Source organism: Oncorhynchus masou, chromosome 30, assembly GCF_036934945.1.
Source record: "Oncorhynchus masou masou isolate Uvic2021 chromosome 30, UVic_Omas_1.1, whole genome shotgun sequence".
Taxonomy (NCBI): Eukaryota; Metazoa; Chordata; class Actinopteri; order Salmoniformes; family Salmonidae; genus Oncorhynchus; species Oncorhynchus masou.
Window position 1 is genome coordinate 39,205,380 of NC_088241.1, and position 20,408 is coordinate 39,225,787.

Here is a 20,408-nt window from a genome sequence, read left to right on the forward strand (position 1 = left end):
GGGCTAGACAATCTGGACCCTTTCTTTCTAAAATTATCTGCCGAAATTGTTGCAACCCCTACTAGCCTGTTCAACCTCTTTCGTGTCGTCTGAGATTCCCAAAGATTGGAAAGCAGCTGCGGTCATCCCCCTCTTCAAAGAGGGGGACACTCTTGACCCAAACTGCTACAGACCTATATCTATCCTACCCTGCCTTTCTAAGGTCTTCGAAAGCCAAGTCAACAAACAGATTACTGACCATTTCGAATCCCACCATACCTTCTCCGCTATGCAATCTGGTTTCAGAGCTGGTCATGGGTGCACCTCAGCCACACTCAAGGTTCTAAATGATATCTTAACTGCCATCGATAAGAACCAATACTATGCAGCTGTATTCATTGACCTGGCCAAGGCCTTTGACTTTGTCAATCACCGCATCCTCATCGGCAGACTCAACAGCCTTGGTTTCTCAAATGATTGCCTCGATTGGGGTTCACTAACTACTTCTCTGATAGAGTTCAGTGTGTCAAATCGGAGGGTCTGTTGTCCGGGCCTCTGGCAGTCTCTATGGGGGTGCCACAGGGTTCAATTCTTGGGCTGACTCTCTTCTCTGTATATATCAATGATGTCACTCTTGCTGCTGGTGAGTCTATGATCCACCTCTACGCAGATGACACCATTCTGTATACTTCTGGCTCTTCTTTGGACACTGTCTTAACAACCTTCCAGGCGAGATTCAATTCCATACAACTCTCCTTCCGTGGCCTCCAATTGCTCTTCAACCGATCGCTGCCTGCACCTGCCCGCCTGTCCAACATCACTACTCTGGACGGCTCTGACTTAGAATACGTGGACAACTACCCCCAAAACCTATTCTTCCTTTGGCCGCCTCTCCTTCCAGTTCTCTGCTGCCAATGACTGGAACGAACTACAAAATTCTCTGAAACTGGAAACACTTATCTCCCTCACTAGCTTTAAGCACCAGCTGTCAGAGCAGCTCACAGATTACTGCACCTGTACATAGCCCATCTATAATTTAGCCCAAACAACTACCTCTTTCCCTACTGTATTTATTTATTTATTTATTTATTTTGCTCCTTTGCACCCCGTTATTTCTATCTCTACTTTGCACATTCTTCCACTGCAAATCAACCATTCCAGTGTTTTACTTGCTATATTGTATTTACTTTTCCACCATGGCCTTTTTTGCCTTTACCTCCCTTATCTCACCTCACTTGCTCACATTGTATATGAACTTATTTTTCTACTGTATTATTGACTGTATGTTTGTTTTTACTCCATTTGTAACTCTGTCGTTGTATGGTTCGAACTGCTTTGCTTTATCTTGGCCAGGTCGCAATTGTAAATGGGAACTTGTTTACAACTTGCCTACCTGGTTAAATAAAGGTGAAATAAATACAAAATAAATAAAATCCTGTCTCGGCGCTCAACAGTCAATTCCTTTGACCTCGTGGCTTGGTTTTTGCTCTGACATGCACTGTCAACTGTGGTACCTGATATAGACAGGTGTGTGCTTTTTCAAATCATGTCCAATCAACTGAATTTACCACCGGTGGACTCCAATCAAGTTGAAGAAACATCTCAAGGATGATCAATGGAAACAGGATGCACCTGAGCTCAATTTGGAGTCATAGCAAAGGGTCTGAATACTTATGTTAAGTGTTTTATTTTTTATTTTTACTAGATTTTCAGACATTTCTAAACTGTTTTCTCTTTTTCAATATGGGGTATTGTGTGTAGATGGAGGATTTTTTTAAATGTAATTTAATAAGGCTGTAACGTAACAAAATGTGGAAAATGCCAAGGGGTCTGAATACTTTCCGATGGCACTGTAAATAATTTAATGGTCTCCATGATTCGGAAGGATACAGTCAAAAAGAGAAGGCCCACCCTCTTCCGAAAGTCATAGCACAATGAGCGAAGAGCATGACAATCTCTCCCGAGCTCTCCTACAATCCAAGTGGGTGCGAGACGCACACATTGGACAATGGTGGGGAAGGCGACTGGCGAAAAGCCGTATGCTCTAAGTTGCAATAATGGGAAAAAAGCAACCTGGCCAAAAAATGGGGGTTAGGTATATTAATCTGAAAAACCTCTGGGCACACTTTTGCCACGAACAGGTGCTGGTAGAGCACAGTCCATCCATACGTTAGACACGAAGGGGAAGGGCAGTAGTAAAGTGAAAGAAGCAATATGACCTCTCCACACTTTTCAGAGACTATGAGCTGCTGTGAATGGATTGTAAGCACAATAGTCATGTCCCAGGATGAGCTAAAAGCTTAGAGACTGTGCATAAGCGACGTGCCTCCCTAAGAGACTGCACCACAATTATGGATGAACTGTGTACTTCGGAGCTTGGCATGCTGAGAAAATGGCAAATTGACCTCGACAAGATTAACCTTCTCTCCGTGCAAAAGTACTGCAATGGCACAGGACCATGGAAAAACAGAGTGTAGGGAGAAACAATCTCTATAGTCCTACTACTTCTCCACAACAACAAAAATCACCTAAACTGTGAAGACCGAGATCGTGCAGAAGAGGCTTGGCACTATTTTCCTAGAGTTGCAGGCCTTTTATTGTGGGGGGGTAAAAATCATGGGCAGTTGGATGGCTGCATCACTGGTTTGCTTTGGACCTGCACCATGGAGGAGTGTTGTCATGAGTGAAGATGGTTCCTCAGCTGGTCGCTCGCCCGGTTGCATGAACCAATCGCAGTAACAAACTAGATGAGGAAAAGCTGAGGCTTTGTGGACTCTGGAGTACCAGATAGTTGTCTGGGCCTGTAATTACATTTTATTTGTCACATGCTTTGTCAACAACCGGTGTAAACTAACAGTGAAATGCGTACTTACGGCCTTTCTCAACAATGCAGAAAAATAATACCACAAGAAAAAAAATGTGGTTCTCTGTTCCTGAGATAATAACTATACTACCTGATCTCTATCTCAATGGAGAGTGTTCTCCATAAGTTAAGTTGGAGTGAACCCTGGAAACCTGTCCTCCCGTAGAACAGGTGAGCGGTGGTTAGGGCTCCCCTGACTTGTACAGAGTAGCAGTGCCCTTCTGGCAGGAAACCGGAGTGCCACATTCTATAAAATAAAATGTTATTTGCAACATGCATCGTAAACAACAGGTGTAGACCAGGGCTCTCCAACCCTGTTCATGGAGAGCTACCCTCCTGTAGGTTTTCTCTCCAACCCCCGTTGTAACTAACCTGATTTCAACTTATCAACCAGCTAATTATTACAATCAGGTATGATGGATTAGGGTTGGAGTGAAAACCTACAGGACAGTAGCTCTAGAGGAACAGGGTTGGAGAATGCTTAATTACAGCTCCTTTTCCAACAATGCAAAGTTAAAGATAAAGGTTTTAAAAAAACATTTATTTTACCTTTATTTTACGAGGCAAGTCAGTTAAGAACAAATTCTTATTTTCAATGACGGCCTAGGAACAGTGGGTTAACTGTCTGTTCAGGGGCAGAACGACAGATTTTGTACCTTGTCAGCTCGGTGATTTGAACTTGCCTCGTGACACGAGGAATAACTAATAACAATAATGAGTAGAAATAAAATGGCTGTATACAGGAAGTACTGAGTTAATGTTCAGGGGTGTGAGGTAATTGAGGTATCTATGTACATTTAGGAAGGCGTAAAGTGACTAGACTACAGGATATACTGAGCTGTAGCAGCAACATATGTGGAACTGTAGCAGGAGTGTGCGTGTGTCATCAGTATGCGTGTGTGCGCATGTTATGTGTGGGCGTATGTATTGTGTGTTGGGGTGTAAGTATGTGTGGGTAGAGTCAGTGCAAGAGAGTTAGTTAAAAAAAGGATCAATGCAGGTAGTCCGGGTAGCTATTTAATTAGCTTTTTAGCATTCTTGTTTAGCAGTCTTATAGCTTGAGGGTAGAAGCTGTTCAGGGTCCTGTTGGTTTCAGACTTGGTGCACTGGTACCGCTTGCCATGCCGCAGCAGAGACAACAGTGTTTGGCTTGGGTGGCTGGAGGCTTTGACAATTTTCCAGGCCTTCTTGGTATAGAGGTCCTGGATGGCAGGAAGCTCGGCGCAAGTGATGTATTGTGCTGTTCTTACCACCCTCTGTAGTGTCTTGTGGTTGGGTGTCTTGCAGTTACCATACCAAGCGCTGAAGCAACTAGTCAAGATGCTCTCAATGGAGCAGCTGTAGAACCTTTTTGAGGATTTGAGGGCCCAAGCCAAATCTTTTCAGCCTCCGGAGTGGAAGGAGGTGCTGTCGTGCCCTCTTCACAACATGAGTGGGTGCGTGTGGACCATGTTAATTCCTTAGTGATGTAGACACGAGGAACTTGAAGCTCTCGACCCGCTCCACTAGAGCCCCATCGATGTGAATGGTGGCGTGCTCGCCCCTCTGTTTCCTGTAGTCCAAGATGTTGTTGAGGTTGTTGTCCTATTCACGCAGCTGCTGCACAGATAAAAAAGAAGTTTTTACGTAACCGTAATCAATCGTTAAACCCAAAGAGAGAGTGGGTAGGGCAGAGAGCCGTAGGAGGGATGGAAAGGTGTGTCCTTGCGGCAGCGTAAGACTGCTTTGCTACAGGTTTGGCCTGTTTCAAGGTCCTAGCCTGAGTCTTAGCAGACTGCTGTGTAGCTGGGTACCTCAGTCCCCCAAAGCCAGCTTGTTGCCCCCTCCCAGCTGTGAGGCTGGGACGAGATGCAGGAACCGACGGGCTGCCACGGAGCCTAGGTCTGCAGGGCAGGCAGAAGTTAAAGGCTTCGCCTTCCTTTTTGCACATATCACGCTTCTGCCGCATGGCGGTAAACATCTCCTTGGGTGTCACGGGCATCCATGAGGTCCACTTTCTGTTAAGCTAGATAAGCTCAGCCAAAGTGTCCTTTCTCCCACCACCAATACGCTCATGGTTCGACCCCAGCTTTGGATGGCACTATGAGAGGAACGGAGTCTCAAGTCTGTAATCATACACATCTCCCATGCATCTGGGTCTTAGGTCTCTGAGTCCAGTTGCTTCCCCAACTCCTACAGTAAATCAGCCTGATAACAATAAAGAGGTCACATTCAGGGCTCTAATCGCTTTAGCTGAGGCTTTGTATGTTTTCTGAAAACAGTAGCAGTAAAGCATTCCGCCTATCTAGGGAGTAAAGTGCTGGTGTCGTTAGTGACACGGCACAAGGGACTGAGGTGGTGAGCTAGTGACGACTCCACCATGGGAGGGTTACAAACCCGGATTTCGAAATGTTGTTAATTGCCAGGCTTGAGGTACCCTTAGCAATAATCCTGCTATTAAGTGGTTTATCCCACAAGCTCTTGGCTTCCCTTATTGAGGCTGTGTGGGACTGGAGTCTCTTCCCATCATACAGGTCTCTTGACGGGCACTGAGCTCCTACAGAAGATGGCCACTTGATGTTGAGTCAGGCCACGGCCCGCTTGCAGACATGGAGCAGAGGATTCCACTGGAGGAGTGGCAGCTCCACGGCTCTTGGTGCCGTCACGTCTGTGGGCCTCAGAGGGTGGGAAAACCGGGTAATCAGTCCCCCAACTCCTGTGCTATCTCAAGGACTTCTGTGACATTGGTCTCATCGTCATCCTCGTCATTCCCCAACTCGCCATCCCCTGACACTACGTCGTCAGACAGTGTTGGGAGGGAGTCGAGGCTATCCATGACCTTGCCCCAGCTGGACTTGGTTGCGGGCAGCTGAGCCTCTGGCCTTTGGCTCGTAGGCAAGAGTGGCTAAGGAGATAGAAGCACGTCCTCTTTAGACCTGCTCTGTAAGTACTTGGGGTCCTCGAGCGCCTCCTGGGCGTTTCCTCTTCAAGAAATTAATGCATTGAGGGTGGGAATCTTTCCCCGCTATCATGGAGCCACAAGAAAGTAGGGGTTTGAGTGCTTGGCCCGTCTTGTGACGGGATAGCAGTGGCTATTGCAAGGTACAAGGCATGATATGGGAACCCAGAGAAAATGTTTGTTGTATGAACAACATGCAGATGGCGTAGGCTAGCTAGTTAGAAGCCTTCTGGCTGGTGACTAGCAAAAGAGTAGCCTCTGTAAACAGCCCACCAAGTTAGGAGCCTTGCGGCTAACCGCAAGCAATATTGAGCACTGTATAACGCTGAAGCTGCGAGGCTGGTGGAGCTGGCTCGTAAGGACCCTTGCGGCTAATAGCTAGCAATATTGAACACTGTATAACGCTATAGCTGTGGGTATGCATGTGTGGTTAGCTTACCTTTCAGTAAGCAGAATCCTTGAAGTATGGGCTAACTTAATAGCTTGCAGTGACACTAGCTACCAAAGTAGAATTAAGGAATTTCTACTCAAACAAAAACCTTCCGCTTAGTACTCAACCTCTCAAGAGTTTCTGAAGACCTATGCTCGGCAGCGATATCCTTCACGGTTTGCTTGTGAGCAGGCAACAGGTATCCAGTTTATATGAGGAGAGCAGGAGTAGTGAGGAAGAGGAAGAGAGCAAGAATGACAACTCTGCCTGTCTGTCTCCAACAGACACTTTTAATTGGTACTTCTGAGAGAATTTGAGATAAATAATTTTATTTGTCACATGCTTTGACAAACAACATGTTTTGAAATAACAGTGAAATGCTTACTTACGGGCCATTCCCAACAAAGCAGACAAAGAAAACAACAGAGAAATAATAGAAAAGTAAAACGCTTAATAATAAAAGTAGTTATAGATATACAATGAGTAATAACTTGGGGTACCAGTAGTTCCCCAAAAATATCAAAAGGAAGTTTGTTCTGAAGTGTTTCTCCTATATCTGAGAGATATAAGAAATATCTGGAAACAATTTTTAAAATGTGTATATATATATATATATATATATATGGGGTTAAAAATGTATTTAATATGTATTTAACCCCATAAAAATATGGGGTTAAATACATATAAATATATATATATATTTATATATATATATATATATATATATATTTATATGGGGTTAAAAATGTATTTAATATGTATTTAACCCCATAAAAATATGGGGTTAAATACATATAAATATATATATATATATATATATATATATTTATATGTATTTAACCCCATATTTTTGACATTAAACATTCTCCATATATACTTCCATTCATTTTTTTCAACTTGTACTGGAGGACCTTCAGACGAGTCTTGTGATGCCTGTGGGTGACCTAGAGCAACCGACATGTACATGTTTGTGAGAGTCTTACCTTTGCACAGAGTGGACGCTACAGACGTTGGCAGATCGTCTGTACCAACTTCAGACGTGTCTCCTGATACTTACGGAGGTCGTAGAACAAAACGGAGAGTTTGTAGACCAAACTGTTTTGGCGACTACAGGCGATTTTTGTGAGCAGACCGATTTTTGGGATGTCTCATGGTCTGACAAACACCGCTCTAGCTCTGTCACCTTTCACCGCAGATGCGTAAGTGCAACATAGGTGGGTGCGGGGGATTGAGACGCTTCAATGCAAAAAACATGTCTCCTAGAATAAACTGTCAGATTTTTATAGGGTCATCGACCTTAGGGGGTTAACTATTTAGCAGTCTTATGGCTTGGGGCTAGAAGTTGTTCAGGGTCCTGTTGGTTCCAGACTTGGTGCACTGCTTGCCGTGTGGTAGCAGAGAGAACTGTCTTTGACCTGGCTGTCTGGAGTCTTTGCCAAATTTCAGGGCCTTCCTCTCACACCGTGATGTACTGGGCCATACTACCCTCTGTAGCACCTTGCGGTCCTATGCCAAGATGCAGCTGCGTAACTTTTTGAGGACATAAGGGCCCATGTCTTTTCAGCCTCCTGAGGGGGAAAAGGCATTGTCGTTCCCTCTTCACGACTGTTTTGGTGTGTTTGTACCTCGATAGATCCTTAGTGACGTGGACACAGAGGAACTTCAAGCTGTCGACCCACTCTCGACCCGCTCCACTTCAGCCCTGTCGATGTGAATGTGGGCCATGCTCAGCCCTCCGTTCTTGTAGTCCAGGATCAGCTCCTTTGTCTTGCTGCCGTTGAAGTAGAGATTGTGCTGGCACCACCGGTTGTCTGAGCTCCCCCCTATAGGCTGTCTCATCGGTCTGTGATCAGGCCTATCACTGTCGTGTACATTTTTTTGTTGTTGTTGTGTGATTTGGATTAATCCCCTCTACCACACGGAACCCCACTAATCTACTGACGGAACGCAGGAGGTGGCTAATTTCAGACGTCCATCCTATGCTAGCTTGCTACCGATGGCCTGGCTAGCTGTCTAAATCGCCGTGACCCCCAACCAATCTCTCCACTCTCCGGACCCTTTTGATCACTCGACTAAGCATGCCTCTCCTTAATGTCAATACGCCTTGTCCATTGCTGTTCTGGTTAGTGTTTATTGGCTTATTTCACTGTAGAGCCTCTAGTCCTGCTCACTATACCTTATCCAACCTATTAGTTCCACCACCCACACATGCAATGACATCTCCTGGTTTCAATGATGTTTCTAGAGACACTATCTCTCTCTTCATCACTCAATACCAAGGTTTACCTCCACTGTATTCACATGCTACCATACCTTTGTCTGTACATTATATCTTGATGCTATTTTATCGCCCCCAGAAACCTCCTTTTAGTCTCTGTTCCAGACGTTCTAGACGACCAATTTTTATTGCTTTTAGCCGCACCCTTATTCTACTCCTTCTCTGTTCCTTTGGCGATGTAGAGGTGAATCCAAGCCCTACAGTGCCGAGCTCCACTCCTATTCCCCAGGCGCTCTCTTTTGACAACTTCTGTAACCGTAATAGCCTTGGTTTCATGCATGTTAACATTAGAAGCCTCCTCCCTAAGTTTGTTCTATTCACTGCTTTAGCACACTCTGCCAACCCGGATGTTCTGGCTGTGTCTGAATCCTGGCTTAGGAAGACTACCAAAAATTCTGACATTTTAATTCCAAACTACAACCTTTTCAGACAAGATAGAACTGCCAAAGGGGGCGGTGTCCTACTATCCAGGTCTGTACTCAAACAATTTGAACTTCTACTTTTAAAAATCCACCTCTCTAAAAACAAGTCTCTCACCGATGCAGCCTGCTATAGACCACCCTCTGCCCCCAGCTGTGCTCTGGACAGCATATGTGAACTGATTGCCCCCCATCTATCTTCAGAGCTTGTGCTGCTAGGCGACCTAAACTGGAACATGCTTAACACCCCAGCCATCCTACAATCTAAACTTGATGCCCTCATTCTCACACAAATTATCAATGAACCTACCAGGTACCTACCCAAAGCCTTAAACACGGGCACCCTCATAGATATCATCCTAACCAACTTGCCCTCTAAATACACCTCTGCTGTCTTCAACCAAGATCTCAGCGATCACTGCCTCATTGCCTGCATCCGTAATGGGTCAGCGGTCAAACGACCCCCACTCATCACTGTAAAACGCTCCCTGAAACACTTCAGCGAGCAAGCCTTTCTAATCGACCTGGCCGGGGTTTCCTGGAAGGATATTGATCTCATCCCGTCAGGAGAGGATGCCTGGATATTTTTTTTAAATGCCTTCCGAACCATCTTAAATAAACATGCCCCATTCAAGAAATTTAGAACCAGGAACAGATATAGCCCTTGGTTCTCCCCAGACCTGACTTCCCTTAACCTCTTGAAACTCCCCATCCCGGATCCGGGATCGTGACTAAAGCCTCAGGCTCATTAGCATAACGCAACGTTAACGATTTCTGAAAATCGCAAATAAAATGAAAATAATGCGCCTACTCTCAAGCTTAGCCTTTTCTTAACAACACTGTCATCTCAGATTTTCAAAATATGCTTTTGAACCATAGCAATTCACTAATTTGTGTAAGAGTATGCTAAGCTAGCTTAGCATTTTGAGTAGCATTTAGCACGCAACATTTTCACAAAAACCAGATAACCAAATAAATAAAATCATTTACCTTTTGAAGAGCTTCGGATGATTTCAATGAGGAGACTCTCAGTTACATAGCAAATGTGCAGTTTTTCCTGAAAGCGTTTTTGTGTAGGAGAAATCGCTCCGTTTTGTACATCACATTTGGCTACCGAAACGAACTGAAAATTCAGTCACCTACAACGTCAAACTTTTTCCGAATTAACTCCATAATATCGACCGAAACATGGCAAACGTTGTTTGGAATCAATCCTCAAGGTGTTTTTTCACATATCTCTTCATTGATATATCGTTCGTGGAAGCCTGCATTCTTCTCTGAATTCTGTGGAAAAATACTTGCAGCTGACTTTTGCGCACCAATTTCGGCGCAGGACACCGGGCGGACACCTGGTAAATGTGGTCTCTTATGGTCAATCTTCCAATGATATGGCTACAAATACGTCACAATGCTGCAGACACCTTGGGGAAATGACAGAAAGGGCAGACTTACTCCTCTCGCATTCACAGCCATATAAGGAGACAATGGAAAACAGAGCCTCAAATCCTGCTCATTTCCTGGATGCCGTCTCATCTTGGTTTTGCCTGTAGCTCACGTTCTAGGGCACGCACAGAGAATATCTTTGCAGTTCTGGACACGTCAGAGTGTTTTCTTTCCAAAGCTACCAATTATATGCATAGTCGAGCATCTTTTTGTGACAAAATATTGCGCTTAAAACGGGCACGTCTTTTTATCCAAAAATGATATAGCGCCCCCAGAGTTTCAACAGGTTAACCAACAGAAAAACGTTCTGCATTAGCATCGAACAGCCCCCGTGATATGCAGCTGTTCAGGGAAGCTAGAAACCATTATACACAGGCAGTTAGAAAAGCCAAGGCTAGCTTTTTCAAGCAGAAATTTGCTTCCTGCAACACTAACTCAAAAAAGTTCTGGGACACTGTAAAGTCCATGGAGAATAAGAACACCTCCTCCCAGCTGCCCACTGCACTGAAGATAGGAAACACTGTCGCCACTGATAAATCCACCATAATTGAGAATTTCAATAAGCATTTTTCTACGGCTGGCCATGCTTTCCACCTGGCTACTCCTACCCCGGTCAACAGCACTGCACCCCCCACACAGCAACTTGCCCAAGCCTTCCCCATTTCTCCTTCTCCCAAATCCGTTCAGCTGATGTTTTGAAAGAATTGCAAAATCTGGACCCCTAGAAATCAGCCGGGCTAGACAATCTGGACCCTTTCTTTCTAAAATTATCTGCCGAATTTGTTGCCACCCATATTACTAGCCTGTTCAACCTCTCTTTCGTGTCGTCTGAGATTCCCAAAGATTGGAAAGCAGCTGCGGTCATCCCCCTCTTCAAAGGGTGGGACACTCTTGACCCAAACTGCTACAGACCTATATCTATCCTACCATGCCTTTCTAAGGTCTTCGAAAGCCAAGTCAACAAACAGATTACCGACCATTTCGAATCTCACCATACCTTCTCTGCTATGCAATCTGGTTTCAGAGCTGGTCATGGGTGTACCTCAGCCACGCTCAAGGTCCTAAACGATATCTTAACCGCCATCGATAAGAAACATTACTGTGCAGCCGTGTTCATTGATCTGGCCAAGGCTTTCGACTCTGTCAATCACCACATCCTCACGAGCAGACTCGACAGCCTTGGTTTCTCAAATGATTGCCTCGCCTGGTTCACCAACTGCTTCTCTGATAGTTCAGTGTGTCAAATCGGAGGGTCTGCTGTCCGGACCTCTTACAGTCTCTATGGGGGTGCCACAGGGTTCAATTCTTGGACCGACTCTCTTCTCTGTATACATCAATGAGGTCGCTCTTGCTGCTGGTGAGTCTCTGAACCACCTCTACGCAGACGACACCAATCTGTATACTTCTGGCCCTTCTTTGGACACTGTGTTAACAACCCTCCAGGCAAGCTTCAATGCCATACAACTCTCCTTCCGTGGCCTCCAATTGCTCTTAAATACAAGTACAACTAAATGCATGCTCTTCAACCGATCACTACCCGCACCTGCCCGCCTGTCCAACATCACTACTCTGGACGGCTCTGACTTAGAATACGTGGACAACTACAAATACAGTGCCTTCCACTCTCCTTCCAGACCCATATCAAATATCTCCAATCCAAAGTTAAAGTCCCCCCTTATCTCAGCTCGCTGGTCACCATAGCATCTCCCACCTGTAGCACATGCTCCAGCAGGTAGATCTCTAGTCACCCCCAAAACCAATTCTTTCTTTGGCCGTCTCTCCTTCCAGTTCTCTGCTGCCAATGACTGGAACGAACTGCAAAAATCTCTGAAACTGGGAACACTCTCCCTCACTAGCTTTAAGCACCAACAGTCAGAGCATCTCACAGATTACTGCACCTGTACATAGCCTACCTATATTTTAACCCAAACAACTACCTCTTTCCCTACTGTATTTAATTAATTAATTTATTTTTCTCCTTTGCACCCCATTATTTTTATTTCTACTTTGCACATTCTTCCATTGCAAATCTACCATTCCAGTGTTTTACTTGCTATATTGTATTTACTTTGCCACCATGGCCTTTTTTTGCCTTTACCTCCCTTATCTCACCTCATTTACTCACATCGTATATAGACTTGTTTATACTGTATTATTGACTGTATGTTTGTTTTACTCCATGTGTAACACTGTGTCGTTGTATGTGTCGAACTGCTTTGCTTTATCCTGGCCAGGTCGCAATTGTAAATGAGAACTTGTTCTCAACTTGCCTACCTGGTTAAATAAAGGTGAAATAAAATAAATAAATAAATAAAATGATGGTGTTGGAGATGTGCGCGGCCTTGCAGTTGTGGGTGAAAAAGGGACTACAGGAGGGGACTAAGCACGGAACCCCTGAGTGTATCGAAACTAACAATTGAAACAAATATTTGAAAGAGAACCTCCTCGTCTTTGGTTGAATCTGTGCTTGAAATTCACTACTCAATTGAGGGAATTTACAGATAATTGTATGTGTGGGGTACAGAGGTGGGGAAGTCATCTAAAGAAATCATGTTAATCACAATTATTTAACTCAGAATGAGTCCATGCAACTTATTATGTGATTTGTTAAGCACATCTTTAACCTTGATCTCATATGCCAATAACAAAGGGATTGAATACTTGTTGACACAAGACATTTCAGCTTTTCTTTTTTTTATTCATTTGTTACAATTTCTAAAAAACAAAATTTGACTTTGACATTATCGGGTATTGTGTGTCGATCAGTGACAGAATCTCAATTGAATCTGTTGTACAATTAACAACAATGTGGAAAAAATAAAGGGGAGTGAATACCTTCTGAAGGCATTGTAGGTGCTCTGGCTTCAGTAACTGTCTGTGTAGGAAGCTGAACAGTGACTCCGTGGGTTGTTCTGACCAGGGCTGAAGCTTGTCTGCTTTGCCAGGTCATGGTGTAAGCCAAGTGCATGATGTTTTAGTAACATGTAATTGCTGACTGGGTTGGCTTGCTTGAGAGCCAGGCAGGTAGTATGCTTTGGCTGGGTGTGTGGGTTGTTGAACTGCATCTGCTGCCTGGCTCTCTGATTGACTGGCTGTGTCCAAAATGGCACCCTATTCCCTACATAAGGCCATGGTCAAAAGTAGTGCTCTCTATCTCCTCTCTCGCTCTCTGGTCAAAAGTAGTTCACTATGTAGAGAATAGGGTGCTGTTTGGGACACATGCTCTTTAAGTTGCAGAAGGAAGCAGCCAGCCTGGTTAGGCTGACGATAGATGGAGCTGAGTTGACTGACTCTGTCTAATGATCGCTGCATGTTGTGCGATTGATCGTACCGCTGCAGGGCATTCTATCCACACACAGGATTCTTGTCAAAATGCTCTCCCTTATCTCTCTTTCGCTCTTGCTCTCTCTTTCCATTTCTCCCTTTTAACTCTCTCCATCCCTCACTCAAATGATCTTCCTTTGTCATGTACACGCTCTTTGATTGACACCAAATGTGTTATGTAGACTTTTTTTTAATACCTTTTTCCTTCCCTTGAGGTTCCCACCCCTCCACTCCCCTATTATTGGGAAAGTTTGAGAAATGTAATAAGAGGCAAACCTCTCTGAAACGCAAACTTTCCGTCCATAGCTCCTGCTTCCTGTAGCCTCTTGCTTCCAGTGAGTCCGTATCAGTGATGGCTCATCAAAAGCCCATAGCTGTTGAAATATAGCCCTTATTGTACAGTCAATATCAATATGAAAGAAAGCAGCCAGGGGTGGGTTTCTCCTTTTAGCTGCCGTAGGATCTTCAGAAGCAATATCTGCTGTGTAGGAGCATCTCTAGAGCTGTGGTCAATTCACGGTCAAACCACACATCTCAGCAGAGAGGGATGATGACCTCCAGACATTTTCACAATTTTGTTGTAGCCTTGAACTACCACTCCTGACTCAAATAATCACAGGCATGGTGGTTAGTTGAATCCCGTGTGCTATCTCTGAAATAGGCCTAGGTCAAGTAGATCAAAGACATGGAATTGCCGTTAGTCCCCGTGGAGACGTTTGAAAACCATCTGCTCTGTCGGAGCATGTTGAGCCGTGGTCGACTCACAGGCAAACCATAAATCTAGGAGTGGGAAGATGTCCTTTAGACAAACCACTCCCCCCTCTTTGGTCCCCCTGCGGTGAAGATCAAGCGGACGCTTACACACAAACACAAGAATGCTCACACTGTGATGCCAAGATTAGAAGTCTCGACCTCAGAGGCAGCTGGAAGAGGTTTCATCACAGATAAGATGTGTTGCATTTTGTGTGTGTGTGTGCGTTATTGGAAGTTTGAGTGTGTCTGTGTGTTAGTATGTCTGAGAGCCTGTGTGTGTGTGTGTGTGTGTGTGTGTGTGTGAGAGAGCCTGGTTGTAAACATTTGTGAGTGTGTGTGTCACGTGTATACGTGCGCCTGTGTGTGCGTCTGGGCACGTGTGTGGTTTGTGAGGCAATGGGCCTGTTGGCCATCTGAAAGCTGTTTCCTCGTCAGATGAGGAATCTTCCATATCCCTGTTTTATGTCCTCTACAAAAGCACTTTGAGCATTTAGACACTCAACCGCACATCACAACCATCTCAAATGGGCTTATTTATGTACAGTAAAGAATCACTATACCATTTGCCAGGTGTTTATTGCTTTTGGAAATTGAATGAACCTTTCTAAGTGTGACGTGAGATGAAGTTGAAGGCAACTTAACATAGGAAGACTGCACTACATCAATGTTATTAAAGCCCAAATGAACAAGAATGACTTTGGTCAAGATTAAGTTATTGGTGTTCTCAGATACGGGTTGGTCTGCCGAAGTGGCTCCCTCTGTACACCAGAGCGGGAAAGAAAGAAGAGACTTAGAGGGAGAGAGAGAAATACAGCAAGGGGGAGAAATACAGCAAGGGGGAGAAATACAGCAAGGGGGAGAGTGATGAAGAGAGCGAGAGAGACGGGGAAAGAGCGAGAGAGAAATAAGAGTGAGAGAGCGAGAAAGAGTGGTGTATTGTTGTTATCATTACAACAGAGAAAGATACTGCGGATGCTCTCTCCGTATTGTGACTGCAACCGTGTAGAGCGATCTTTCTCAAGTCGGGTTTTTTTTTTTTTGCCTTGTGTCGGTTTTTGTCTCACGTTTATCTTTTGAACATTTGTACAATTTGTCCCCTCATTCGTGTTTGTGTGCGCGCTGCTCCTATGAGAGTTGTATGTAGATGTGGACATTTGTGTGTGTATTTGGCGTACGTTTGAGAGTTGTGTGTGTTTGCGCAGCACATCCTGTCACACAAAACACAGGGCCTGTTTTTTTTTTTTTTGTATGTGACCTTGGTTAGTTTAATCGCTTGTCACCATGGTGATGAAGCTATCCCATCTCTCCCTGCCACCTACCGCGCTCCGTAAAAGAGGGGGGTGACAGTCACACAGACAGTGGGAGGTGGAACACACACAGAGCAGGAACCCTGGGGTCATTTAACATAAAAAAGCTATAAAACACACTCTTTTAATGAAGCAATTGTAACTCACTCACCTCATTTCCATTCCTTTCAAGTTTTTTTCAGGAAAGTGGTTGTCAGACAGACAGTGATTGCTCAAGTTGGAGCTAAGAAGGAAATGCCGTGGTAAAAAGCCCAAGATGTTTGTGTGGGTTGGGGGGTGGCTGTGAAGTATTGGTCTATGTTGAATGTAGCCTAGCCAGCAGTATTCCTACACACAACATATCTAGCTTCTTCATTGCTTGCCCTTTGGGGTTTTAGGCTGGGTATCTGTAGAAGCACTCTATGACAACTCCTGATGTAAAAAGGGCTTTATAAAACAAATGGTGGTTTGAATGATCGTTACCCATCGGACTGGTATCTTTTGTCTTCTTTCTCTATGATTTTCTTTACCGTTAAATCTCATCCCACCTTCCTCCCTCTTTTTCCTCTTTTCATTCTGTCCCTTTTTTTAGGAGCGGTATATTTGGAGGGCGGTCTGGAGGAGTCTAAGCAGCTGTTTGGGAGGCTGCTTTTCAACGGAGAGGTACAATCACTACATCACTAAATTACTAATTCACTTATACTGTCTGGAATGCTGTGTTCCCATCTCCCTCCGTGTGTGTGTGTGCACACGTCTGTGTGTGCGCCTGTGATTAGATTTAGATTAGAGTTGATTGTGTGTGTATACGCGTGTGGGTGGGCGCACTCGTGCTTCTTTTGTTGTGTGGACAGATTAAACGTCCTTGGTTCTTTCTAATTGCTGCCCTCTGGCCATGACGCTCAACAACAGTCTATTGAGTTAGTGTGTGTGATGCGGGGAGAGTGTGTGTTCACCTGATGCTGTGATGCAGGGTTCTGTGTGTGTGATGCCTGGATCTGTGTTTCTACACAGAGAGAGAAGCAAGGGCCTTCGGATTGTATTCAGACGCCTTGACTTTTTCCACATTTTATCACCTTACAGACTATTTCTAAAATTGATGAGAAAAAAAAAATCCCCTCACCTACACACAATAATTACAAAGCAAATGCAGGTTTGTAGACATTTTTGTTACTTTAATAAATATAAAAAACTATCATATTTATGTACAGTTGAAGTCGGAAGTTTACATACAAATGTGCCAAATACATTTTTAACTCAGTTTTTCGCAATTCATGACATTCCCCCCAATGGTGGAACAAACTCCCTCACGACGCCAGGACAGCGGAGTCAATCACCACCTTCCGGAGACACCTGAAACCCCACCTCTTCAAGGAATACCTAGGATAGGATAAGTAATCCTTCTCACCACCCCCCCTTAATGATTTAGATGCACTATTGTAAAGTGGCTGTTCCACTGGATGTCAGAAGGTGAATTCACCAATTTGTAAGTCGCTCTGGATAAGAGCGTCTGCTAAATGACTTAAATGTAATGTAAATGATTTAATCCGAGTAAAAATCCCCTGTTTTAGGTCAATTAGGATCACTGCTTTATTTTAAGAATGCAATGTCAGAATAATAGTAGAGTGATTTATTTCAACTTTTATTTCTTTCATCACATTCCCAGTGGGTCAGAAGTTTAAATACACTCATTTAGTATTTGGTAGCATTGCCTTTAAATTGTTTAACTTGGGTCAAACGTTTCAGGTAGCCTTTCACATGCTTCCTACAATAAGTTGGGTGAATTTTGGCCCATTCCTCCTGACAGAGCTGGTGTAACTGTCAGGTTTGTAGGCCTTGCTCGCACATGCTTTTTCTGCCCACAAATTTTCTATAGGATTGAGGTCAGGGCTTTGTGATGGCCACTCCAATTCATTTTGAAAAACCTGTTTTCAATTTGTCATTATGGGGTATTGTGTGTAGATTGATGAGAAAATAAAAACATGTTTTTTGAATAAGTCTGTAACGTAACAAAATGTGGAAAAAGGGAAAGGGTCTGAATACTTTCCGAATGAACTGTACATACTGCCGACACTAGTCCTCTTACTCAGACTAGGGAGGCGTACAGGATCAATGATGCATCCCAAATGCCACCCTATTCCCTATATGGGCCTATGGGCCCTGGTGAAAAGTAGTACAAACTCTACCATTTGGGACGCAATCAGGGAGTGGGATCAGGGACTATGGGCTGTCTCTGTACACAGCCTATTGTATGGGTTTCAGCTACAGTAAATAGATACATTAGCTGCACCCGGATGTGCTGAACGGTTGTGTATTAAAGCAGTACCTCGGGGCTATAAAAACAGAGAGTTGTTGGTGAATTATCAAACGTTTCCACTTAAAACAACAAATCTTACAGAACAATGAGCAAACAACTTCCTCCTGGCGAAGGAATGGAGAACTGCTCACCTGCTAAATCCACAGAATGGCATTCTGAGTCAGAAATGCACAGAAAGCAGAAACCCACACATGAACACGCAGTCACACACACACACACACACACACACACACACACACACACACACACACACACACACACACACGCACACACACGCACACACCTGCTCCCAGATGCGTAGAAAATAGAAACAAAGCAGATCAGAGAAGAGCAGAGCGTATAAACAACCCTTGGCTATAAGCAGCAGGACACTGCCGACTGTGTTCTGTTTCTCTCTCATAGCAATAGTCTAAATAGTACACACACACACACACTTTCTCTCTCTTATATAGTCAGTCTAAATTATGATTGGACTGATAACACAGGTGTTGGTTTCACTGCTGTCAGGGGAGATGGGGTGTGAGAGGAGAGGGAGAGATTTCTGGAAGTAGTGAGGGAGGAAGGGGGTATAGAATTAATTGAGGGAGTATGAGAAATGAGAGTGAAGGATCATTTAAATGTGCAGTAGTTTAAAATAGCATTGTCTTCCCCACCAGGAGCTGAGTATTCCACAGGGCGGAACAATAAGACAAAGATTTCCACTTTGTCAGCCATAACCGTTACAGAAAACTCTTGTCAAACTTAACATTCCCAAATTATCTGTACACACCACATTACCAAAGTTATGAGAAGAGGATGCGTCCCAAATGGCCCCCAATTGCTTATTTAGTGCACTAGTTCTGACCAGGTCCCATAGAGAAACCCATAGGGCTCTGGTCTAAAGTAGTGCACTAGGTAGGGAATAGGGTGCTGTTTGGGACGAGTGTAAGGTGTCAAGCTGAAGGCCTCTCCATTTCTCTGCATGTGGTGTTCTCTGCCCTCTGAGGGTTGTGTCTGTTCAGAGTGGTGTTAAATTCACACATGGATGCTCAGGGCTTATACTCTGTCAATTCACTCACCACACTCGCTCTCGCTCTCGCTCTCTCTCTCAATTCAATTCAATTCAATGGGCTGTTATTGGCATGGGAAACGTGATTACATTTCCAAAAGAAGTTAAATAAACCAAAGTGCGAAGACGCAACACAACATCAACAAAAAACAGTAAACATTGCTCACGAAGGTTTTAAAATTATATAGATTTCAAGTGTTATACAGTATTATCAGCAATGTAAATAGTTGTGCTCCACAGTTTGCCGTTTTGTCATGGCAACGCACTGCTGTGATTGCACACAGCGGTACTTTGCCTAACAGATATGGAAGTTTATCAATGTTTAATTTGTTTTCAAATTATTTGTGGGTCCGTGTGATCTGTGGGAAATATGTATCTCTAAGGTAGTCATACATTTGGCAGGAGTTTAGGAAGTGCAGCTCAGTTTCCAACTCATTATGTGGGCAGTGTGCACATGGCCTGTCTTCTCTCGAGCCAAATCTGCCTATTTCAAAAGAGAGGCTATGCTATTGAAACGTAGTTAAGGATTTTCTTAATTTGGGGTCAGTTATTGGTCAGGTATTTTGCCACTGTGCACTCTTTTAGGGCCAGGTAGCATTCCAATTTGCTCAGTTCTTTTGATAGATTTTTCCAGTGTGTCAAATAGTTGTCTTGCTGTCCATGAGCTCTGTCGGGTGTGTTTGTGAACAGAGCCCCAGAATCAGCTGGCTGAGGAGACTCTTTAGGTTCATATCTCTGTAGTGAGGGCTTTGTTGTGGAATGTGTTGGCATCACTTGCTTTTAGGTGGTTTGAGAACTGAACAGCTCTTTTCTGGATTTTGATAACTAACGGTTATTGTCCTAAATGTATTGTTTGGGGTTTTGCATTGTACACAACATACATTACATTTACATTTAAGTCATTTAGCAGACGCTCTTATCCAGAGCGACTTATAGGGGTGTCAGTGGGCTGACTGTAAATGCTCTGAGAGACTGGGTTAAGGTCAGTGATAAAGTAGTTTACAGTACTACTGCCAAGAGGTGAGCCCACCTATAGGTATACCCACCGTAGGTGTCCCCTCGAAGCCTACCATTGACTATGTACTGACCCAACGTGCGACAGACCTGTATTTGTTGGTTGTTTTGTCATGGTTATATCTAGGGGGGCATATTGGGGAGGGAATGCTGTCATGTACAGGTAGGTGTTTGTCTCTCTGTGTGCTGAGAGTGTCATTTCTGGAATTTCTGTCGCCACAGATTAGTACATGTCCTTCGTTCTGGAAATTGTTCATCTCCCCCACTAGGTAGCACACGGGACATTTTTCTTATTTATTTCTAACCAGATGTGAAATGC

The 20,408-nt window shown here is 44.1% G+C and overlaps 1 protein-coding gene across 1 annotated transcript in view; it reads left to right on the forward strand.

The window, feature by feature from the left end:
- LOC135522617 (ribonuclease 3-like) overlaps nt 1-20,408 on the forward strand; it is a 149,657-nt gene that overhangs the window by 50,480 nt on the left and 78,769 nt on the right. The window contains 1 exon segment of the mRNA XM_064949054.1: nt 16,306-16,376. Within this exon segment, the coding sequence (XP_064805126.1) occupies nt 16,306-16,376 (71 nt within the window).